The following is a 24,758-nucleotide window of genomic DNA, read 5'->3' as shown; positions in this document are numbered from 1 at the left end:
CTTTATACACTCCAGGCACTGAGAGAGGAGGGGAGCTGATCTTTGGTAGAATGGATAAGGGTAGCAAGTTTACAGTGGATCTTAAAAAAAGTACAACCTCCACACAGCTTTTAAGGACCTGGCTATTTTTTCTGATGTGCCACAGATGTAGTATATGGTGATGGCATTCCTGAAATCCTTTTGAAGAGATGGGGAAGGAACTGATTATTTTTTTAATTCTGTAATCACTGTAGCCATTGGAAACGAAGGTGTTGTGTATGTGGTTGAGTTGGGTTGAAAGGGAGATTCCACTGGAGCAAAGATTGTGGGCTCTATTAGTTAGTTTAAATAATGCCATATTGTTGAGATGGGTGGTGGTGGGAGAGTTGTGAATGTATCTGCCTGTATGAGTAGGTTTTCTATATACAGTGCAGGAAAAGGTTTACCATTAGGAAGGCATTGTTACTAAGGTATCTAGGAAGGGTAAACGATTGTTATTTTCCTTTTCCATCGTGAACTGGATTCTGGGATGTAGGCTATTGAGGTGACCGAGGAAGGAGCTAATGTGTCTGGGCCATGAAACCAAATAGAGAGAACACATCATCTACGTATCTTAGCCATAGATAGAAGGTTTGAGAGGAGCAGAGTCTATGGCTCACCTTTCAAAATTTTTATGTAAAAATTGGCTGGATGAGGGGGGGGGGGGGAACCCATAGCAGTTCCATCTATCTGTTTGTAAATTTTGTTCTTCCAAGAAAAATAACTGGAAATGATGCCTAACGAAAAGCATTTTTTAAGTGTTAAGGTGTCATTTAAGGGAATATTCGCAAACAGTGAAGTGATGTCAAAGCTTACCAGTATATCTGTATTATTTAAAGTCAGATTTTCAATCAAGGTTTTAAAATGGATAGAGCTTTTTATATAGGATGTAAGTCCAGTGGGGGGGGGGGGTTAGCCAGCTGCTTTGACAGTTTGTAGCATGATGCATCAATGGTATCTTAGGGAGGAATTAGGTTTGTGGATTTTGATTTTTGGTAAACCATATATCCAGGTGTGTGTGTGGGGGGGAGACAAGAACTGAAGGGTTTGAGTTTTTTCTTTAATTTTTTGTGGGATTGTACTCTATAGAGAGTGCGATCTTGGAAAATAATCTCCATTTTTCAATTATATTCTGTGGCATTACCTTTTTCTGTTCTGGTAAGAATATGCTTCTTTTCTTTCCATAATTTTCTGAGAGCAGCGAGTTGGCTGGAAAATAAATTACTTTCTGGAGGCAACGATTGGGAGAGGATATTGGCAACATCAAGCTGATACAGAAACATGAGTGTAGAGTGCTTCTCCGTACTTAACAGTAAAAATAATAAACTGAAAACACACATTGAGCAAGAGTAATTCATCAAAGCTACTTCTTTATTATTTGTGTATAGAGGCTTAAGTGCTGTGAAGACATAATGTTGGAGGTTTAATGGATTTTTTACAACACTCAGAAAGGATTAAAAAGAACTTCTGAAAATTTAGGAAACACTCATCACCAGAGATCCTACTTTATATTCCAGGCCACCTACAACCACCCTTAGAGGGTGCTCCACCTAGATAGGGCTTAGCATTGTATGATATTTGTGTTATGTTACATTAGTTATTTTTGTAATCCCCGTAGATGTCCTAGTGACTAGGACGAAATATAGGAAGTATTAAATTCTTTTTAATCCTTTCTGAGTGTTGTAAAAAATCCATTAAACCTCCAACATTATATACTTCTTTATTAGTTGGATGATTCATTAGGAGAGACTAGGTTAGGAATTGCAACAAAGCATTTTTTATGTTGAGCCCCATACATTAGTACCATTTATGGGAAGAGAATTGGGAAACGAGGAACTTGTTCACATTGGATTTGAAGTAGGCCTGTGTTGTATTCCTTGTCAAAGACATGGGAGGGAAGGCTGTTCTACAATACCGAAGCAGTAGGAAAAGAAACTTATTCTGTGCAGACTGAGAAGGGATGTTGTGGTAGCTGTGCGTTTCAATGGATTTGGTAGAGAGAGAGGAGGTAGTTATTGAGAATAGTTCTGATGAACCTTTACATTGGCAATATTCATAGATACATGCAGCATATACTAGACACCTGTGCAACAGTGGTTGGAGATAAGTTGTTAATTGATCTGGCTGCTCTCTTCTGTATTGCATTGAGTATTTTTTGGGAGCTATTAGAGGCACCTTCCCTAGATGTGTGAACAGTACTCAATGGATGGGCAGATTTGTGATTTGTATAGGGTTAATGTCCAGGAGTAAAGTAATGCCTTGAATGAAAGAGGAATCCTAATTTTTGGATGTTCCCATTCTAAGGAGGTAATGTGTTTATGCCAAAAGAGTCTTTGTCAAGGTAATTCCAAGGAGAGAGAGATCTCATCTCGCCTACAGATTTGGGTGTTGTCAAAGGTACGACTGGGATAATATGGGTTTTTTTTTGTGGGAAATAAGGCAGAACTGTTTTGCAGGTATTGAAATTTACAAGGTTATCCAACCTCCTTTGAAGAATGGTTTGGAGTTCAGAATTTAGGCTTGCAGAGGTTGTTGCTCTATGAGATGTAGTGGTTTGTTTGGTGCAAAGTTTGTCAAGTGAGATGGAGGAATGTCATGTACTTTTGTTGTCAAAACTGTGTATTGGATTGGTGGGTAACTGGAACAGGTCACTGAGGTATAGAAGAAATAGGGTGGGTGAGGGAGAACAGAACCTTGTGGGACTCAGCATTAGTTGTATAATTAGAAGTATGTATGAAAAAACTGGATTGCCAGTTTTCTCACTGGAAAGAACCATGGGGAAGTTCAGATGAGTAGTGCTTGGAGAGTCTGAAATTTGGATTTTGTCAGGAAAAGTAGGTGGGGTTTTGCAGACTGGAAGTGGATCTGAAAGTTTCTGTGCAGTTTGTTGTTAACCGAATGGGTCACACACATTCCCTGTGCAATACTTGTACTTTGGTTTTCAAGTTGGCTGTTAACACCACTCGATTTTCACACTACAATTCCTCTTTTGTAGTTGACATACCATGTTTTTTCAGCACCTTGTTTTTCTTTCAGTTGTTTGCGAAGTCTTTGGCCCTGTTCGTGCTGAATAAAGGTAAGGTTGGGCCTAGCTCGTATACTTGGTTGGAGAGAACTGACTGTGAGGTTGTACAGTTTGTCATTATTATGGTGATGTCTTCTTTCAGTGTGGAAGTTGAGGATAATGACATTATGTTTTTGGTCATGTACTGATGAGGTTATGGAGCTGGTGATACTGTAATATTAAATGCATCTGGAAAATGGTACCAAAAACACAAGAAACTGAATATTAACAAGAACAGCGAGGTTTTTTCACTAAAGATGATATAGAAAATAATTTAACCTCCGAAATCACTAGATTAAAACATTTGACAGATGAGAGAATTACAGAAAGTTAAGTATCATTTAGAGGAATATGGGAAGAATAAAAAAAAGTTCAGCAGCAAAATGGAAAACAACAAAGCATGGAATCAGGTAAGTTAGTGCATAATGAAAATCTGGTAAGTAAAGTTGTTTGTTAAAAGAATGATGTCATTTGGTATGGTGACTAACATGAAACATGTTATTGATAAGTGGGTTATAACATCAAGTTTTCCCAGAACAGAAATTAAAAATATAATGGCAGCAATTGATAAACAGTAAAGCAAAGCAAAGAGGTTGTAATTCTGGTAGGTACCAATGACTTAAGTATGAGAGAGGATATGAACAAGTTGTTGGAAGAAAGTAAAAATCATGATGAAAATGAATTACAAAGAAGAGCTATGATGGCGAAAGATTGGATTTGCATAAGAGAGACAGCCTACACTTGAATGCTTTTGGCATTCAAGTGTAGGCTGTCACTCTTACACACAGATTCATGAGAATCTGTGTGTAAGAGTGATAATGTTAAGTAACCATGCTGAACTACAAAGTAAGAAATTATGACCACCTGAGAAGTATGTTGGGTTCTGCACCATGGTATCAGATGGGAAGAATATTGACAGTGCATGGGAAATAACTGTTAATTATAGGAATGGTTATTATGAAAAGAGAACGATTATGTGTTTGTCTGGCTCAGATCTATCAAGAACAGAGATCTGCAAGTGGTCGAACTGTGTTATGCAGACTGTAGGTAAGAGTACACAAAAGAACATGCAGGGAGCATTATGTCTATATATGAATGCTAGGAGTATCAGAAACAAAGGAGTAAAGTTTGTTGCCTTGGTTAATATATTGGGACCTCATATTATAGGTATTAGTGAGACATGGCTATCAAAAGCAGACATACTGACTGGTGTCGAGCGCAAAGGATACAGTATTTTTAGGAAGGATAGATAGGAGAGGAGGGAGCGTGCTACTAATGATATCAGATGACATGAATCCAGTTAGAATTAAGACCTAGGACTGCAATACTAATAAGTTTTTCTGGTGTGAGGCGGGATCTAACAAGATTAAATACATAGGGGGAGGGGAGTTGTTACAGACCTGGTGGATTAGTTGCTAGTGATGAAGAAAGGCATCACCAAATAAAGACAATGGGTGCAAAAAAGAGTAATAATGGGGAACTTTAATTATTCAGACATTGATTGGGTAGCTGTGAAATTGCATGAGAAGAATGAAACCGAATTTATCGAGCTGTTGCAAGACAACTTCCTCAAGCAGTGTCCGACAGAAGAAACTCGTCAAAGAATGTTAGATCTGATTATAGTATCAGAGAGAGGTTTCAGTTCAAGATAACTATTCTACCTCCAATTAGTTAGTGATCATGCAGTATATTCACTTGGGTAGTGGTTAAGTTTATGAATATTTCATTCAGAAAAGATTACATGCTAAACTACAAAGTAGGAAATTATGATCACCTGAAGAGTATGTTGGATTCTGCACCATGGTATGAGATGGGAAGAATATTGACAGTGCATGGGAAATGTTTAAAAAATACTTAAATGATACAATATCAGAATGTGTCCCTAGAGTAGGAGTGAAAGGGATGCGTAATGTAATTAAGCAAGAGATTCATAAGAAAAATATAATGTGGAAGAAATACCTTGTGCATAAGGATGATCTCAGTTATAATTATAAGCAGCAAGCCAGAAGAGTTAACCTGTTACCTCTTCAAGTACTGTATGGAAAGCTAAGTCTGAGAATGAAAAGAAGCAGGTGCTGCAAGTTAAAGACAACCCAAAAGAATTCTATTGTTATCCTGCACATAGAAAGTATGACTACTGAATGCAGATGACTGTTCAACTAATGGATAGCCATTTTGCTAAAAGTTATCAATCTGGTATATTCAACAATGAACTCACTGCTACCTCTTCACTATATGAGGTGGAAGCACTAGAGCTGTTCCATAAACTGAAAAAGAATTGTGCAATAGGAACTGATGGAACATCAGCACATATGCTAAAAGTGTTCAGCTGAACTGGCTATTCCTTTTGAGTCTCAGAACAGGGAAGATTCCACAGGAGTGGTGCAAAGACCAATGTATCCAACTATCGACCAATCAGTATCTCAGGAGTGATAGTAAAGATTTTGGAAAAGTTGGTTAGGGCTCGCATTCAGAAATGGATTGACAGAGAATTTCTACTTTGCAATTAACAGCATCGGTTTACTAAGGGAAGTTTGTGTTTTAGCAACTTATTCATATTCTATAAAAATGTTACTACTGAGTCAGACAAGGGGAATGAATACACCATGGAAGACTGTTGCATGAATAGGAGAATATGGGATTGAATTATAAACTTTTGGCATGGATAAGATGGCTGACTAACAGACATCAAAAAGTTGTATATTGGGGGTGTGAATCTGCAAGATTCAAGGATCATTCCTATGTCCATTGTTATTCATTCTGTACATTAAATGACATTGGGAAGGATTTGATGACATACAGCTATTTGCTGCATGCAATAGGTAGGGTAATCAAGAGTGCTGCTTATATGCAATACTGACAAAATAATTTGAATAGGCTGAAATTGTGGGCATATGAAAATGGCTGTCAGTCCAATGTTAATAAATGTAAAGTCGTGAACTTTGATGTGATTACATATCCACTGTCATATTATAAATTGGTGGGATTATGCTGGAGTTTTAGTAGACAGGAAATTGAAGTTCTTGGGTCATATAGCAAAAATTGTAAATACAACTCAGAATAATTGCAATGCTGAAACAAACCTTAACATGTAAAGATAAGGAAGTAATTTTGTCTCTTTACAAGGCTCTGATAAGACCCCACTTGGACTATTGTGTGCAAGTCTGGTCTTCTTGTGTAGAGGCTTATTATGTTGGAGGTTTAATGGATTTTTTACAACACTCAAAAAGAATTAAAATAGAATTTAATACTTCCTATATTTCGTCCCAGTCACTAGGACATCTACGGGGATTACAAAGACAATTAATGTAACATGCACACAAAAACTTACAATACTAAGCCCAACCACGTGGGTGACAATAAAGTCCTATCTAGGTGGAGCGCCCTCTAAGGGCAGTTGTAGGTGGCCTGGAATGTAAGGTGGGACCTCTGGTGATGACTGTTTCCCAAATCTTCGGAAGCTTAATACAACCATATTTGTTAAGATTTGGTTGGTTTTTGAGAGCTGCTGCTGCTTCTAAGAAAAGTCTCTCTTTCTTGAATTTGCTGTGGTGGAGCATGGTGGTTTTCTTCCATGATACTCTGTGGGTAGTGTCCAAAACATGGTCAGCCAAGCCTGAATGGCCATAGTTGTGTTTAACGATGTACGACTTGTGTTCCTCTAGGCGGATGGATGCTGATCTGCCTGTCTGTCCAAAGTACGCAAGCTTACAGGAACAGGGTACTTTGTAAACTCCAGGCAGAGAGAGAGGAGGGAGCTGATCTTTCGTAGAACGGATAAGGGTAGCCAGTTTGCGGTAGGGCTTATATGCTGTGTGTAGGTTACACTTTTTTAGTATCTTGGCTATTTTTTCTGAAGTGCCATGGATGTAGGGTATGGTGATGGCATTTTTAAATTCTTGTTGACGAGAGGGATGGGGAAGGAATTGATTATTTTTTTGATGCTGTGTTCGCTGTAGCCATTGGAGAGGAAAGTTCTGTGTATGTGGTTAAGTTCAGTAGTGAGGGCGGTTCCACTGGAACAAAGATTGTGTGCTCTCTTGGTAAGGGTTTTAATGATGCCATATTGTTGTGAGGGGTGGTGGTGGGAGAGTTTATGAATGTATCTGCCTGTGTGTGTGGGTTTTCTGTATACAGTGAAGGCAAGTGTATCATTAGGCAGGCGCGTGACTAAGGTGTCTAAGAAGGGTAAACAATTGTTCTTTTCCTTTTCCATAGTAAACTGGATTCTTGGATGTAGGCTATTGAGATGACCAAGGAAGGAATCTAAGGTGTCTGGGCCATGAGGCCAAATAGAGAACACATCATCTACATATCTTAGCCAGATAGGTTTGAGTGGGGCTGAGTCTATGGCTCGTTTTTCGAAATCTTCCATATAGAAATTGGCAAGGGGGGGGTGAGAGAGGGGAGCCCATGGCGGTTCCCTCTATCTGCTTGTAGATTTTGTTATTCCAAGCGAAATACCCAGAGTTGATGGCAAAGGAAAAGAGATCTAAGATGTCAGAGGGAAAAACGTTTTCTAAGAGAGATAAAGTGTCAGTTAAGGGAATATTGGTAAAGAAGGAGGAGATATCAAAGCTTACTAATATGTCTGTATTATTCAAGGTTAAATTTTCTGTGAGGGCTTTAAAGTGGGTCGAGTTTTTTATATAGGAAGCTGAATTTCCGGTGAGGGGGGACAGAGAGTTGGCCAGCTGTTTAGACAGTCTGTAACAAGGTGCATTGGTGGCATCTACTATAGGCCTGAGTGGGGAATTAGGTTTGTGGATTTTTGGTAAACCGTATATTCGGGGGGGACGGGAGCGGAAAGGTTTAAGTTTTATCGTGACGTCGGGGGGCCAGAAATTACTTTTTTAAGTAAGATTTTTAATTTCTTAACTTGCGTTTTTGTGGGGTCGTGTTCTAGCGGGATGTAGGTAGCGCGATCGCGGAGGATAATGTTCATTTTACGATTGTATTCGCTGGTATTAAGGACAACTGTGGCATTACCTTTATCCGCTCTGGTGATGACGATACTTTTTTCTTTGCGTAGTTTCTGGAGCCATGCGTTGGGAATAAGATAAGTTACTTTTTGGAGGCGAAGAGTGAACGAGGATGTTGGCTACCTTCTGGTTTCCGTGATGATTCTGATACAGTGGAGAGAGTGCAAAGGAGTGTCAAAAATGATATTAGGGTTGTAGAATACTGATAATGAAGACAGATTGAGAATTTATAGGCTGTAGACACCAGCAAACAGGAAAAAGAGGGGTGATATGTTGTTGAAAATTTTTCCACTTGATTATACTATAAATTAAAGATATCAAGAAATTACATTCTTGGTTTAATTCCTTTGATTATTACACTTGGCATCTTTAATTTATAGAGGGATGATATGAGTGAGACCTACAGGATTTCAGTTGATTCGATGTTTCATTTTATGGAGGGATGGGGAAAGAATGCTGCCAAGGAGGTGAGGGCTAGATTTTTCTCTCATAGAGTAGTGCGTAATTGGAATGTATGCTTTGCTTTATGGGATACTACTGCATTTAAAGTGAAATCATTATCCTGTATATATACAAGTAGCCCAGTTGTGAAGATACTTCACACAAACTTTGTTTGCTTACACTTTGATAAAGGATTAAACAATAATATAATTTTTACCAAGTGAAAAATATCAGGAATTTTATGATAGATATCATATATTTTGTTTTCAGTGGGATGATCATTTCTAAGTCCTGAGAAAACTCACAATAAATTTAATGGAGTGAAAGAGCACTAGGAGAAGATTAAAAATAGTATTTAATGCTTCCAATATTTCATCTCATTTACAAAGACATCTGCGAGTACAGAACGAGACTTAACACACACACAAAGGCAGCACAAAACAAACATGGATGAAAGACTAGAGTCTTAACCAGGTGGGGGTACGCTTTATGGACATCTGCTGGAGGCCTGGGATCTTGAAGTATTAGTGTTTCCCAAATTTTGGGAAGTTTTATGAAACCATATTTATTTAAAGTAAGCTGATTTTTAAGAGCAGCAGATGCTTATAAAAAAGTCTTTCTTTTCTAAATTTGCTGTGATGGAGCATGATGGTTTTTTCCAATTGATCCTATGAGCTATATCCAGAGCATGGTCTGTAAGGTCAGATTGATCATAGTCATGACTGCAGATGTATTTTTTGTGTTTTTAGATTGGATGGTACTGTCTCCTACAGTTCATCTACTATCATTTAGTAGCCCTTTCCTATCTTCTCTATGCTCCCTGAAAATACTATACATATTCTCTTCCTGTAACTACATTATGTGCTATCAGCCAAGTCTCACTAATGCCCATATCTTAATAATTTACTGTATATTCATTCAAGTTTTATCTGTTGTGTTTGTGTTGCCAAATGACTGTTCAATAGTAGTTTTCCACAGTGAATTGTTCCTATATTTAAGTAATGCTATGCACTTGAAGCTTATTTTTTTAGGATATCAAGTCAGCATGAAAAAGTGTAACATTTTTTGTGTACACTTTATAAATACAACATTTATCTACCGTCCATGCAATATGTACTGGATATAAAAGGCAGCAATCCATATCTCAAAATTTATAACCTGCATAAATTTTTCTTGTGTGTGAATTGATCATAAATTGTCACGAAGATAAAGATAATTTTATTAAAAGTATTGCAGTGTAAATGTTAATATAACAGATGATTCGCACCATAGCAAATGATGGTATAACAGACTTCCTCTTATATCAACTTTTGAAAAGCCCCAACAGAACTCTCTGTCTGTAGTGTGTGTGTGGAAATAGATAATAATTACATTTGCTATCAGTTCTAAGCTTTCCAAATGTTTAATCAGTAACTGTAAGCACATATATTTTTTAAAACTAAATATTGTGAGCTCATTATACCAGACCTGCTGTATGAGTGTTATCAAGAGAGATATTGCAATTTTTTTTTCATTCCCTAATAGGGAGATGAGATTGCTAAACTATTCTTAAAATATTCAGTAAATGAGTGTGCAGATCCCACATCATTTAAGATGTCTATGAAGAAGATAGTTTCTGATGCTACATTAAATACACTCTCTTTGAAAAGAGTAAGTACATTGTAATTTTTAATGTTTTTCCTTTTAATCCTTTGCATTGATTTCAAAGCAAACATCATTCTGGATATTCCATGCCAATGGCAAAATAATCAGTTTTTTTCTCCCCTTTTTCAAATTGTCTTCTATATATTTTTATATGCCAAGCCTTCACACACAAAAGTTGCAAAATATGTAGCACATTATAGTGTCATGTTGTGAGCAGGAGGTTAAGAAGGAATCTATGGATGTGTTTAAATGAAAGTTGTCTTTCGGGAAGACAGAGTGATGGAGGATGAAGATAAGTTGGTTTGGTATGTTTGAAGCAGGATGGTAAAGCTATTGACCAGTAGCTGCTTCTGTTCTTATAGTCTTAGAAGACTGGATGGTGTGACCAGTTCAGCAGAACCTTATTCATGAGAATACCTACAGAAGAGACATATATTCAGAAATTAAAAGAATGACTGGAGTGAAACTATGAAGATTATCAATTAGTCAATTTGCTTAGTTCTGGAGAGTATCAAGCATTATTCCGCTCAACCCCAGAAGAGATACATGATCATGCTTACACATTTGTTGTTTCAGGAAATAATTGACAACATTCACTACTAAATAATGGCTCAAAATTTACTTATTTTCAATTTTACCAAAGTTAAATTGACATCTTCAGGGGATTAATATACAAGGGTGGTCTGAACTCTGCCTCGACCATAGATGGCAACACTATCGGCACAAATTTTTTTTTCTACGTTGGTACATCAGTCCTAAGCATCCATGTGAAATTGCAAGTCATTCTATCAAATAGTTTTTCTTATACAGCTGTCTGGAGCAAAAGTGTTGTTGTCTGTATCCCTTGAAATGGATAAAAATGAGTATCGTGTGGTTATAAAATTCTTTGTAAATGAAGGTTTAACACCAAAAGAAGTTCATAATTTTATGGGCATTCTTCTTCTTTGTTTTCAACAATTAAGAAGTGGGCTGCTGAGTTTAAACGTGGCCGTACCAGCCTTGAAAATGATCCACGTGAAGGACGTCCAAAAAAGTGTAACACTTTTTGGACGTCCAGAAATCCTTGATCAAGTGCACAGTATGTTATTGGATGACCGGCAAGTCAAAGTGTGTGAAATTCCTGAGAATATAAGCATTTCAAAAGAACATGTAGAATATATTTTGCATAAAGAATTGCAAATGAAAAAGCTTTGTGCAAGATGGGTGCCGTGTTCACAGAAGATCAAAAATGCACTCACATGAAAATCTCTGAACAGTGCTTGGAGCATTTTAACAAGAATAAAACTGATTTTGTGCGTCGATTTATTACTATGGATGAGACTTAGATTCACCATTACACACCAGAGTCAAAACAGTGGACAGAAGCCAAAGTCGTTGGCATAGTTGCATTATTTCAGACGGCATCATCTATTAGAGTTAGAAACAAGATATTAGCTGTTATCTACAGTACTCAAGTCACCTGTAAGTTTATAAACTGGTACAAATGAGCTCATTTCTATCTATCCATTTCAAAAAATAAAAAATAAATCCACCTACCACCTTTAAGAATTCTTTTCTTCATTACAATCAGCATTCCCATTATGGCAAAATCATGGAGATAATTACCATGTTAGTAATTCTTTTAAGTTAATAACCTTAAATTAAGTTACTCAATGTGTTGATCCTCATTAAATTCATCGTTGCGAGTTTTTAGTATGTAGCTAACCTTCTTTCTTTTTAAAAAAATGTGGACAGATATTTCATTCCTTGAAGCTAAAATAGCATTTCACTTCAGCTAAAACACTCCAGTTAATACAGTGGTATCTCGCTAATCCGAACTAATAAAAACCGTGCTCGTTTGGATTAGCGAATTTTTCCTCCAACAGAAACTAACATTTAAGACAAAAATTCTAATGGTAAATCAGTTTAATTCTGCAAATAAATGAAGTAGCTGCTAGAAAAAAAGCTACCGTACTGTAATGTAAAACTTAAAAAATAATACAGTACACATGTTTATATGTACCTGTATTGTTGAGGATTCTGATTTCATAAAATTTCATAGTTCAGTACATAATTAGTGTAAAAAATATCACTTTCTTGTACACAACACAAAATAACACACAAAAAAAAGTTTTTTTTTTATTTCTTTGTAAAAAAGTAATTGATCAAGCTAAACTTTTTTTGAATGCTTCTTCTCGGAGCTGCATTAGCAATAAAATTTTGTGGAATGGTGTATCATTCTGCTTAGCATTCTATACACATAAAAACTGTCAATTGCCTCTTCATGTTTTACTTTTTTTCTTTAAGTTCTTTATCATCATCTTCTAATTCATTCTGTAGCGTAATATTTATCATTTCAGCATCTGATTTGATTTCGAATTCACTTTCGGTTCTAACAATAAACGACAACTCAGACGTTTCATTTCGATCTTCTTCTGCAGCTTCTCCCACTTAAGTCGTCGTCGTTGTTGAAGAAACGTAAAGATACACAAACATTATGCAATAATGGACTAATCAGTTCATTAACGATAGCCGGTGATTCATGCTGACAATACAGTACGTACTGTACAGTATAAAAAAGCAAACATGAACACACAATAAATCAAAATAGGCCTACAGTATAACCGTACAATCGACAGTATGAAAAAAAAATACTGTACTGTAATAATAATAGTTAAAATAATCATTAAATAATGCGTAATAAATAAAACTTTTTTTTCTTTCAAACCGCAATTCGGATTAGCGAGATACCACCGTATATAGAGAACATTATTCTGAGAAATCAAATATGGATGCAGCACAAAAATTTGTTGCATCCCATGAAAGGAGTAGCAACAACTCAGCGAAACAAAAAGAAAATTTTATTGACAAATTTAAGACGAGAAATGAATAGTCAGTCTTCATTTCTACTATACCGAAAGTTTAAAATCTCTTTTTACCACTGCAGCCAACAAAATATTGTATGTTAAAAGCCTTCAACATACCAAAAATATTAAAACACTAACCAGGAATCTTGGTAAAGCAGAAATAATGGCTATGACTAATTCTAAACCAAACAGCTGTTACTAGAAAAAATGAACCTATTCATCTCTAATAACAAACCACATCAAAAAGTTAAAGCATTATGCAGCCATCCAAAAGTACACAAATATACCACTATGGCCGATAATTGAAAGAATACGACTCTCGGTATTTAGCCAAGAGACTGGCATTGATGTCTGACAGATCAAATTATTTGATAATGCTAGGTGGCACATGGTTGTATGACTGTTTGGAGCGCTCCGAAAGCCAAGTTGTTTATTTTTTAAAAGAATAGCATTAGGATTAGACTGTATTGTGAAGTTAATTAGTTCTAAGTTTTATTTTAAATATTGTTAATGTAGTCTTTTGCATGGTAAGTGACATAGCATAACAATGCTGTCCAAGGAATCATTGCTTAAAGAATTTAACTAAAGGAACTTTGTGCATTGCAATGTCTGCAAAATGTACACATTACCAAAGACAGGCGGAATTTGGTTTTAAAGGAATCAGAGAAACTAGAGCTTTGTTGGGGGGAGGAGCTGTTGAGTGCATATGCAAACATCAGTGAGGCAGTTGAGTATAACAATGTGTATAATATGCCTAAGTTAGTACCACTGGTAATAAACCATAGTTAGTATAAAGCATTAGGATAGTGGTGGGCCTAACGGGTTTTTGCACTTTACGTATACACCAATGCCAGGAGCATTCGGAACAAGCAGGAGAAATTTGTGGCATTGGTTAGTTCAGCCTGGCCAAAAGTTATTAGCATTAGTGAGACATGGCTAACAGAACATGACATAGTGTTAGCAGGATTGAATGTGAAAGATATAGTGTGTTTAGGGAGGATAGAGAGAAAAGTATTGGGAGAGGAGTGTTATAGATGATTTATGAACTGCAACCAAAGAAAGTAGAAGTTCAACTGAAGGCCAGTGAAAATAGCACATTTGTGGCTATCTGGTGTGAGATAGAAGCCAACAGAACAAAATATACAGTTGAATGCTACTATAGACCAGGGGATGGAAAAGATGGAGATAGTATGCATTGGCAAGCAAATGAGTGGAAGACACATGGGAGGAAAGAAATGGAATTTATGCAGTTACTAAGGGATAATTACCTGAGACAGAATATAGTGCTTGATCTAGTAATAACAATTGAGAATTTGTCTATAACAAACATGACTGTGTTGCCACCAATTGGTGAGAGTGGTCATATGGTCTTGCCCTGAGAGGTGGCTAAATGTGTGGAATTTTCAGTTAAGATGGGCTATATATGGAATTACAGGACTGGATGGTTGATAGTGTTTGAGAAGTAATGGCAAACTGCCATTACTTCTCTCAAAGTCAGGAGAGTAAATCAAGTGGGACTTAAATGAATATCATCATCATTAAGCTGCAAAAAAAAAAGTATGCAATTGTGAAGGGAATTTAAGGAGAAAGGTGACCAGAGATACATAAACAGTACAAGGCCCAGACCAGAAGAGTAACTAGTGTGGTAAGAAAGGCAAAAGCAAAGTATGAAAAGAAATTAGCAATGCAAGTTAAAGATAATCCCAAACAGTTCTTTCGTTATGCTACAAGTAAAATAAAGAATGTTTATGGCAGAATGCCGATGGTAGGGAGGTAACTGAATCAGTCAAAATAGTAGAATTACCAAGTGAACACTTTGTAAGAGTATATCATCCAGATGGTGATATTGCAGGAATGAGAGAGGCAAAGGCTCCATTTCATTTACCTCAGTAAATGAAATGGAGCCTTTGCCTCTCTGCTAGGAAACTGTCAGTGCCCTTGACCATATTGTGGTCAAGGGCCCGAGAGGGTGGAAAGGGGGAAAATAGTTCCATTGCATAAAGGAGGCTTCAAGACTGATGTAGCAAATTACCAACCGATTCAGTATATCAGGAGATGGCAAAGTATTAGAGAAGTTGGTCAAGAGCGGATAGATGGAAATGGCATACTATATGTAGGGCAGGTCATGCCTCAGTAACAGCTGAGCTGGATAAAGGTAATGAGTTTACAGTGATGCTGCTGGACTTTGCAAAAGCCTTTGACAGGATACCACATGGAATTCTAATCAGTCAAATGCAGCACATGGGGATGGATAAGAGGGTGGTTGATGGAGAGATATCAGAGAGTAGAGTCCAAAAGAAGGACTACGACTAGTGGCGTGCTGCACGATTCTGTTCCTGGATCGCTACTGTTTAATTTATACATGAACAATATAGGAAAGGATCTGTTCAGTTGTTTGCCAATGATGCAAAGTTAGGTAGAGCAATAGTTAATACAGGTGTCAAAACTTTTTAGGATGTAATGTGGCAAAATGTAAGGTTATGTATTTCAGGGTTAAAAGATTACCAGCTGTATACCACATTGGTGGAACTGTACTCTAGGAAACTGACGAAGCCAGAGACTTGGGAGTGTTAGTGGATAGCAAGTGCTGGATAGTTCTTGACATGTTTAGGGCCTCCCTCTGAGTCTAAGGACTCCTTGGAGTAGCCTGTACTAATAATTTTCCACCCCCAGTAAAACACAACACTATATAAACAAAACAGCCTTTTGTCCATGTACTTTGTTTTAATTCTTTTGTGTGACAGAATAATATTTTACAAAAAAAAAAAACTGCATTCAGCACTCTGGTATCCAAGGTTTGGCTCAGATCATTATCTGTCAAACTGGAAACACTTTCCTAAGACCTGGGAAAAAAATGCAAACACATTTTCCCAGGGAAACTGAAAAGTAGAGAGCTTCCATTTCTAGCTACACTTGCTACCTAATCTGTCCTCTGCTGTCTATCATAAGCCTCCACACTAACCACCATCCATTATGCAACTGGGTATCAATAATATCCTCGAACATAGTCTTAACAATTTGCTTCAATAAACAAGCTTTCAAAAGTATTTCAAATACTAAGCAAAACATACAAAGAATGACTACAGCAGGAAAATAATTCTCCCCAAGAATACTCAAAAATAAAAAATTACAATTAGGCCATAGCCATTACATATGTTAAAGGTATATTTGCAAAAATAAAAAAATATTATGTTACACCTCCAGGGAGTCCAAAGACTCATCGAGGAAGAGTGTGTTTCAGCATCGAATGATTGTTTCCCTTCCAACTACTGATCGTGCTCAAACTTGCTTAACTTTTTTGCGCGAGCCATTAGTTGCAGAGGCTCTACCAATTGACCAACCTTTGCTGGCAATATTAGACAAATAAAATGTTAATACATTTGAATTACTCAGACTTTACTCCAGGTTTATCAAATCTGCAATGCATTATCCCAATAAGAAAAGAACATAAATGACATGTGAAATTCAGTAGTTAAAGAAAAATCAGACTTAAATTTAGGCATTTGGAACATACATGGTGATGATTAGAAAGTCAACCATTCCTTACATCAGACTAAAACCTGATATGAAGCTTGCAAGATGTTAATTTATCGACTTAAGAATTTCCAGGATGTGGATTTGTAGTTCACACACGTTTTCAAGGAATAATATAATATAAAGAAAGGACTATAGATCTCCACAATTCTCAGTGTCAGGGCTCCAAGCTAAATAAGCAGTGTTTTTACAGTAATTAGCCGTTGTGTAGTTATTAGAGATGTATTCTATTGCTATGTTTTTAATGGAAGAAAAGCAATATTTAAAATATTGAGAACTTTTGTCAGCTCAACATGTTTACTAATTTATTCTTTTACTTAAAAATAAATATTTTTCCTCTATTATAGGTTGATGTTGGAAAATTATTAAACAATGTATTTTCACTTTTAAGAGGTCATCACATAAAATTAGAAAGCAATTTTCTCTCAGTAATTTTGGCTCTTATGGTGGTGGAGGGTCTAGGAAGATCTTTGGATCCTAATCTGGACCTGATAGAAACTGCTAAACCTTACTTGATCAATCCATTACCAAAATGATTTTTTTTTCTTGTATGTATGTCTTGAAATTAATAATTAAAGCAAAATGCAGTCTGAAGATTAAATTTTATAAAAAATATTACTTAATATAGGAATCTCTGTACTGTGATATTCAATTAAGGTTGATATTCAGAAACGCATATAGGAATCTCTGTACTGTGATATTCAGAAAATGCATAACTGTTTGGGTTTTACAAGATAATAAATAAAACGTTGAACTGTTTGCACAAAAAAAGTATATATAAAAATACAATTTCTCCCTATAAAAATACAATATATAATCCAGTCATTCTTTCTGTTCAAATGTATGAATAGAAGGAATGCCACATTTAAAAAATGAAAAAAAGGCTAAAACAATTGCTTATATTTTTAAATGTTTTTCTGGAAAATTTTTTCTGCATTACTCCTCTAACCTGATAAATACTTATGGCTTATTTTGCCTATTTTCAAAAGGAAAATAATTAAAAAATCGGTTATTCTTTCACAATTTATAAATGCATATAAATTTTTGACCACAAATAATTATCTTAATGCGGAGATTAGAAAATGAACATATTTAAAACCTGAAATTACCCCATGCAGCAAAAACTCATCTAACAGTCCTACAATCAAAGAAAACTTCCCAACACAAAAAAAATCATTAAAGTGCCATACATCCAGAATACATACAAAGCTTTTAAATAAATATTCAAACATACCTACTGAAAATTCATTTTTACTACTAGTCACAAATTGGCAACTTTCTGAAAACCTACCAAATTTCACTCATACAAAGAAATATTGGAATACCACAATGTGGCATACAAATTTCCTTGTCAACACAACTGTGATGTCACCTAGGCAGGCTCACCGATTAGATCATTATGGACAAGAGTACAGAAACACTGCTGTGATCGCAATATATCAATTCCAGATCATCTAGGTAATAAGAAGAGTAAAAAAATCAAATACTAGGAAAACAAATCACGATCCATGCCACCATATTAGACATACAAAATAATGAAACAATGCTAAGGATATTAGAAACTATAGCTATTAAATGTAACAAGAACTTCATAAACATTCACCTTCCAATTCTCTCAGTTGGAAGGTCCACAAAATGAAATTAGGCTAAGATTCCCACCAATAGAAAGCAGCACAGTAAATCCAATGCATAAAGCCAATATGACACTCCATTTGCCCTTGAGCGCTGAAGACAACTCTTGTTGAAATGCTCATACCCTGTAACTCCCATTTTTTTTATCTTTCATTTTTAAATTTAATAGTTCATGAAACCACTATGTATTCTTCTGTTTTTAAGTTTGCATATTTTTATCTCTATTTTACTCCCTTTCGAAAAAAGTTCAAATGTATTTTTATCCAACTGATAGTTCTAATATTTTTTATAGTTCATTTTTAATGGCTTAAAGTTCGGTTACTTATATTTTTACCAATTATATTTCTCATGCCTTTTCATCAAAAAGGCAAACTTACAGCTTCTATAAAGGTATGTCAAAAATTATTCTTATATTATTTTTCTTTCAAGTTATGTTTTTAAAATACATAAATATCTTAATTTAATTGGAGTAAAAAAAAGCCAATGATATAATACAAGGGGTACTCCTTTTTGAAAATAGGCAAAATAAGCTATAAGTATTAATAACTATTATAACCTTCAGAAATTAACAGCTTAGTAACATTTTTTCTATGGCAGACATCTAGGCAACAACGAGTTTGAAGCAAAATTGATAAAGTGAACTAAATTAAAAAAAAAAAAAAAAAAAAATCCTAATTGAGCTGACAAAAACACTGCAAAACTAACATACTTCTGAAAGAACAGTGAGATAGACAACTTGCATATAACTAAAAATTAGAGAAAATAGCTTCCTCAAAAGCATAGCAATACAGGTTCCTTTATTCAATATTTGGAATGTGTAAAATATCTTGTCTGTCCTAGAGTTCATTTATTGAGCACATTACAAAAATACCATGTTGATGTAACTGGATTATGGACAAAAACAAAGTGAGATACTTCTAAATAATATTTGGGCAAGGAGTAATAATTAGTTTTCATGACTAAACACAAATTTCACAAATGACAGGCAATTTTGAAAATGGGATGTTATAACAACTTATTTGTGCTTATTGTTGTTCTAGAAGAGAATTTTTTGAACCATTAAGAATTAAGGTTACTGGAAACTAACAGCAGAGCACACAAAATGAATCCAAGAACAGTAAAGTCCTGATTATCCAACATAACTGGGACCAACAGGTAGTCAGATAAATTAAAAGAATGATATTAGTATAAGAGAATAATATAATATAATACAGAAATAGCAGTCACTACCTTTTGTTTTCCTACATAAATCAGTTCTGTCTCAAGCTGATGCTTCAGCATGGGAAGCTAGTTTTTGTAAGCACATTTTATAGTCGAATCGAGTTTCACTGCAGTTATATATCCACTCCACTGGTATTTGTTCCTTTTTGATAATGAGATGAAATTTTGTTTTAAATGCAAGAAATTCTTCTGAAATTGTCTATAATATTCCTCCCAAAAAAATTGAGCTATCTCATTCCATATTCATTCTTTCCAGTGATCAAGCCAACCTACACTAGACATGAATCACAGCATTCTCTTGCAGCATAGGGCATGCCTTTGTTCCTTTGCTGTGTAAACTGCAGAAACAAAGCTTCTCACTTTTTTTGTATTCACATTTCTTTATAGTTTTTCTAGCGTTTATTCCATAATTATGTAGACCCTGAAGCACTTCTACAACTTGCTTCTTTTTCTCTTCTACTCAACAGTTGTAACTCTCCACATAAATTTGGATGAATTCTTTGCACTGACGTGCTGTTTTCTCGTCACCTGGGGAAATCAGATAAACTAGAATGTTGAGTAATAGAGTTGGATAATTGGAACTCTACTGTACTTGGAGAAAAGAACAAAGTTAAAATAACACAAATTACGTAATGACTTTCTGCTCAGGACATGGACTAGTCTTTACTAACATCATATTTCACTGTAAAAAGGGCATAAATACACACTGAGATAACGCAAAGCCTTCAGACTGGTTCACAGTAGAGATTTTTTTTTTTGCTTGAAATGAGCATTATGTTTTTCTTTTCACTATAATACTTTCATCCTGCCTAAAACTCAAATCCTCTATTGAACCACTCTGAAACTTATTCTTTTGTGTTCTGTTTTTCTCAACAACAACAACAAAAAAAAAAAACTAGACCAGGACACGGTAACGTGTTTCTGATGCGCCAAAGGTTTTGGAAGTGAACTGTAGTCAAATAGAGAGGTATTATGTTTTAATGGCTATGTAATTTAGAAGGTTGAATTTCAAATGACTGCTTTTTCAAAGATGTATGGGAACTATATTACAATGACAGCTATACGAGGTCCAACACACACACACACACACACACACACACAAAAATTAGACTGTGCTCGTATCTCTTTTTAATTAACAAATTGAACAAATTGAGAAAATCAACTACAATCCCCTTCTGAGTTGACACACAGCTACATACGATGCTGCCAACGTTCAAAGCAATTCTGCATATCATTTTCTGAAAGGCTATGTGTTCCTTTGAGCACCGACTTGATCTTTGGGAAGAGGTAGAAGTGCAGGTAGCCAGGTCTGGCGAATAGGTTGGGTACTCAGACACAGTGATATTGTAATTAGCTATAAATTGCTTCACAGACAAAGCATTGTGGGCTGGCACATTGTCTTGATGCAAAATCCAACCATTTCTCCACAATTCTGGTCATTTCCTTCTCACATGTTCATGCAATTTCGTCAAGGCTTTAAGGTAAAACTGCTGATTTATCTTCTAGCCACTGGGAACCCACTCTTGGAGTGGGTTCTTGGAGATGTTGCTGACTTCCACTGCATTGATCGTCGCTTGGTTTCCAGATCATACGTAAATATCCAAGTTTCATCACAAGTAATTACCGAAATGCAACAAAAGCTTTGCAAAAGGTCCAAACACAGTTCCTTACAATGTTATTTTTGTTCATCTGACAACATTTTTGGAACCATTTTTGAACAAACCTTTTTCTTGTTTAATTCTTCCGTTAAAATGCATCAAACACTTTCCCTGTCCAAATGAACTTTCTCAGCTACAGCTTGAACACTCAACCTTCTGTCTTTTCGAATTACATCTTGCACTTTTTTAATGATGTGTCATCAGTAACTGGTCCATGGGTGGCCTAGGTGATCATCATCTTCTTTCACACTTTCTCTGCCTTCCAAAAATCATTTGTCATTCAAAAACACATGCATGAGACATCATGCACTCTTCACTATAAGCCTGTCAATAGTTGAAAAGTTTCCATCACGGATTTCTTCAGTTTCACAAGAAACTTGATGTTAACTTGCTGTTCACTCTTGCATTCCAGCATTTTCTGACCGAGGGTAAGAAAAATTCTATAGTTAAACATGCATCCACTTGTACTGAGTAAAGCGATGGAGTTGAGCCTTGTCTCGCAGTGACAGGTTAGAACATGCTCTATAACTATCTCTTTGTATCTCCCCTCCTACTCTCCATTCCCAAGCTATAGAGTTAGTCTTGTTTTTTTTGTGCCGGACCTCACATTTTATTGCAAGATTTTCCTATTGTGTGTTCCAGGTACGATTGTTGCAAGCCTGTTATATCGATATACATATATATATATGGGAAGCTGGAAAGTTCTGAGAAACACCTAGAACAAAAATGATATCAAATCAATGCTAACCACAAGAAAGAACATGGTAGTAGCAGAGTTATAACTTATATTCTTATATATTCATATGTTCTTTCTTGGAGTTATGTCAATTGCTTTAATATCATTCTTGTTCTAGGTGTTTATCAGAACTTTCCAGACATCTCTCGTTTTATTATTACAAGAAGATTTGCCTACTATGTGCTCCAAGGTAAGATTGTTACAAGAATATCATCATCATCATCATCAAATTCCTGCCATGTACCCTCAAGGGGTGTACAGGATATGATAGTACTATATGAAAAATTTACATCATTACTAACTTCCTATCTACAATTTTCCTCCAAATCAGTCTGTTACTTGTCAAGACTCCAACATTATCAGATCTTATATTTCTATCGTCTAAGGCACTTTGTACCGTATCAATCCACCTATATCTTGGTCTTCCTCTGGGTCGTTTTCCTGCCAACCTGGCAGAGAACACTTGTTTTGCTAATCTTTCCTCTCCCATTCTATTTAAGTGACCATACCATCTGAGATTAGCTCTGCTAACGCATTCCTGGATGCTGACAATGTCAAGTTCTTTCCTAATATCCTCATTTTTAATATGATATTGCCATTGATGCCATCTGTTCACGCTTCTAATCTTTCTCAGGACTCTCATATCTGCGGTCTCTAGTCTTTGGTCAAGTGTTTTACTTCTGACCCAGCTCTCATATCCATAAGTTAAAATTGGTTTGAACACAGTCTTGTATACAGCTAATTTAGTGTTCCGACTAATTTCTTTCTTATTCCATATGAATTTATTCAATTGACTTCCCACGATACCAGCTTTGCTGATTCTGTTGTCTATTTCTATATTTAGTTTACCATCTTCAGTAAAAATTGTGCCTAAGTAGCTGAAATGTTTTACTTGTTCCACAGGTCACAACACAGTTGACATTTTCAATGATTCTGCCTATTTTCATTGTCTTTTTATTGCTGACCTTCATACCATATCTATTACAACAGCTATTCAATTTAGTCAGAGAATCTTGCAGCGGATTTATTTAGAAGTATAACATCATCCGCGTAAAGCAAAGAGCTGACATTAACATCTCCAATTTTGATATCAGGTTTAATACCACATTCCTTCATAATGTGATCCATATAGATAATGAATAACAGAGGGGATAATGTACATCCTTGTCTCACACCAGATTTAACATTAAACCATCTTCCTGTACTTCCTTCAATTCTAACTGCTGACTCACAACTCAAATAAAGACTAAGTATTGCTTGATATAATGCCCCATTGACACCATATAACTGCAGCGTATTGAATAGATTCTCTCTTGGCACCTTGTCATATGCCTTTTCCATATCGACAAAACTTAAATACAGATCTTTGTTATATTCCCATGCTTTCTCGACTATTTGTCGTAAAGTGAAGATCTGATCCTGACAGCCTCTATTTGGCCTGAATCCAGCTTGTTCTTCACCAAGCTTTTCTTCCACAATTCTTCTCAACCGTTTCTCAAGTATACTTGCATAGATCTTGCCAGGAACACTCAGTAGGGAAATACCTCTGTAATTCTCACATTCAGTTTTATTTCCCTTTTTATATATGAGTACTATGAGAGCTCTACTCCAATCATCGGGAATTCGTCCCTCTGTCCAGGCTTTCTGAACTATGCAGTGCAACCACTGTAAGACTCTTATACCACCATACTTCAGCATTTCTGGTCGAATATCATCTACTCCTGCTGCCTTTCCACATTTCAAGCCTTTGATGGCTTTTTCTACTTCAAGTATAGATATGTATTCCTGACTGCATGCCTGGTCAGTGTTTTTTATCACTGTGCTGTCATCACTGCTTGTTTCATTTAGCAGTTTTTCAAAGTAATTACTCCATACTTCAAGGATATCTTTTTCTCCTGTTTTCATTTCACCTTTATCATCTCTAATTCCTTTTACAGCACTCTTTCCTCCATTCCTAAGCTTCTTCAACAACCTCCAGAATATTTTGCCACCTTCTTGATATTTATTTTCTATATTCTTGCCAAAGTCCTCCCATGACTTTTGTTTAGCTAGTTTTACACACTGTTTAGCTTTCTTACATTTGTCTCTGTATTCTGTAAGAGTAAAAGCTGACTTATTTGCCAGGAACTTTTGATATGTTTTCTTCTTTTCCTTCACTGCCTCTTTAACTTAATTTGTCCACCAGGGAATTTTTTTTTATCTTTGCACACAACCTCACCACATGCCTCTCTGGCAGAATCAATCAATGTTTCCTTCAGAGTTTGCCACTGAATCTCCAAGGTTTGATTCCTGTTCTCAAACTCTTTCATTTTCTTTTCAATAATATTTCTGTATTTTAGTCTACAGTTTACATCTGAGAGCTGCTCAACTTTTATTCGCTTTAAAACTTTCTTACATGTTATTCTTTTCAATATGAAATTCAATTTTATCCTGCTCAAGACTAAATAGTGATCACTTCCAATTTCAAATCCTCTGTACACTCTGGTGTCCTGCACCAGGGAGAAAACATCACTATCAACAATAACATAGTCAATGAGACTTTTCTTATTCCTAGCCTCTTCTCTCCATGTGAATTTGTGCACATTTTTATGTTGGAACATGGTGTTAGTAATAACCAGTCCATGTCCTGAGCAGAAATCCAACAGATATTTGCCACTATTATTAGCTTTGCTTTTCCAAATTTTCCCAAAATATTTTTGTATGTCTCACAATCATTTCCTACTCTACTATTTAGATCCCCAACAAGGACCAACTTTTCCTTTTTCATTGTGTCAGTTGCTTTTTCTAAAGCCTCAAAAAATTCCTCCACTTCTACCTTAGTAGAACCTTCTGTGGGACCATAGGCACAAATAAGTCTCATTGTCCAGTTCCCCATTCTCATATTTGCCCACATTACTCTACTTGAGACTGACTGCCATTCAAGAAGATTAGCCTCGTATTTTGTGTTGAATACTATGGCTACTCCTTCTTTTCCTTGATTGT

General features: G+C 35.9%; 1 protein-coding gene across 2 annotated transcripts in view; it reads left to right on the top strand.

The window, feature by feature from the left end:
- The window catches only part of LOC150104195 (putative aarF domain-containing protein kinase 2), a 176,937-nt gene extending 159,807 nt beyond the window's left edge, over positions 1–17,130 (top strand). For both annotated transcript variants that reach the window (XM_090396824.1, XM_090396823.1), the window contains 2 exons: positions 10,030–10,155; positions 16,877–17,130. In XM_090396824.1, coding sequence (XP_090252950.1) covers positions 10,030–10,155; positions 16,877–17,065 — 315 coding nt within the window. In that variant the 3' untranslated portion in view covers positions 17,066–17,130. The remainder of the gene's footprint in view (positions 1–10,029; positions 10,156–16,876) is intronic.
- The last annotated feature ends 7,628 nt before the right edge of the window (positions 17,131–24,758 follow it).

This window comes from Typopeltis vanoorti, chromosome 8 (genome assembly GCF_054136105.1).
Source record: "Typopeltis vanoorti isolate ZY-2024b chromosome 8, IOZ_Tvanoo_1.0, whole genome shotgun sequence".
Taxonomy (NCBI): Eukaryota; Metazoa; Arthropoda; class Arachnida; order Uropygi; family Thelyphonidae; genus Typopeltis; species Typopeltis vanoorti.
Note: the sequence above shows the minus strand (reverse complement) of the source record. Positions and strands in the feature narration are given on the sequence as shown.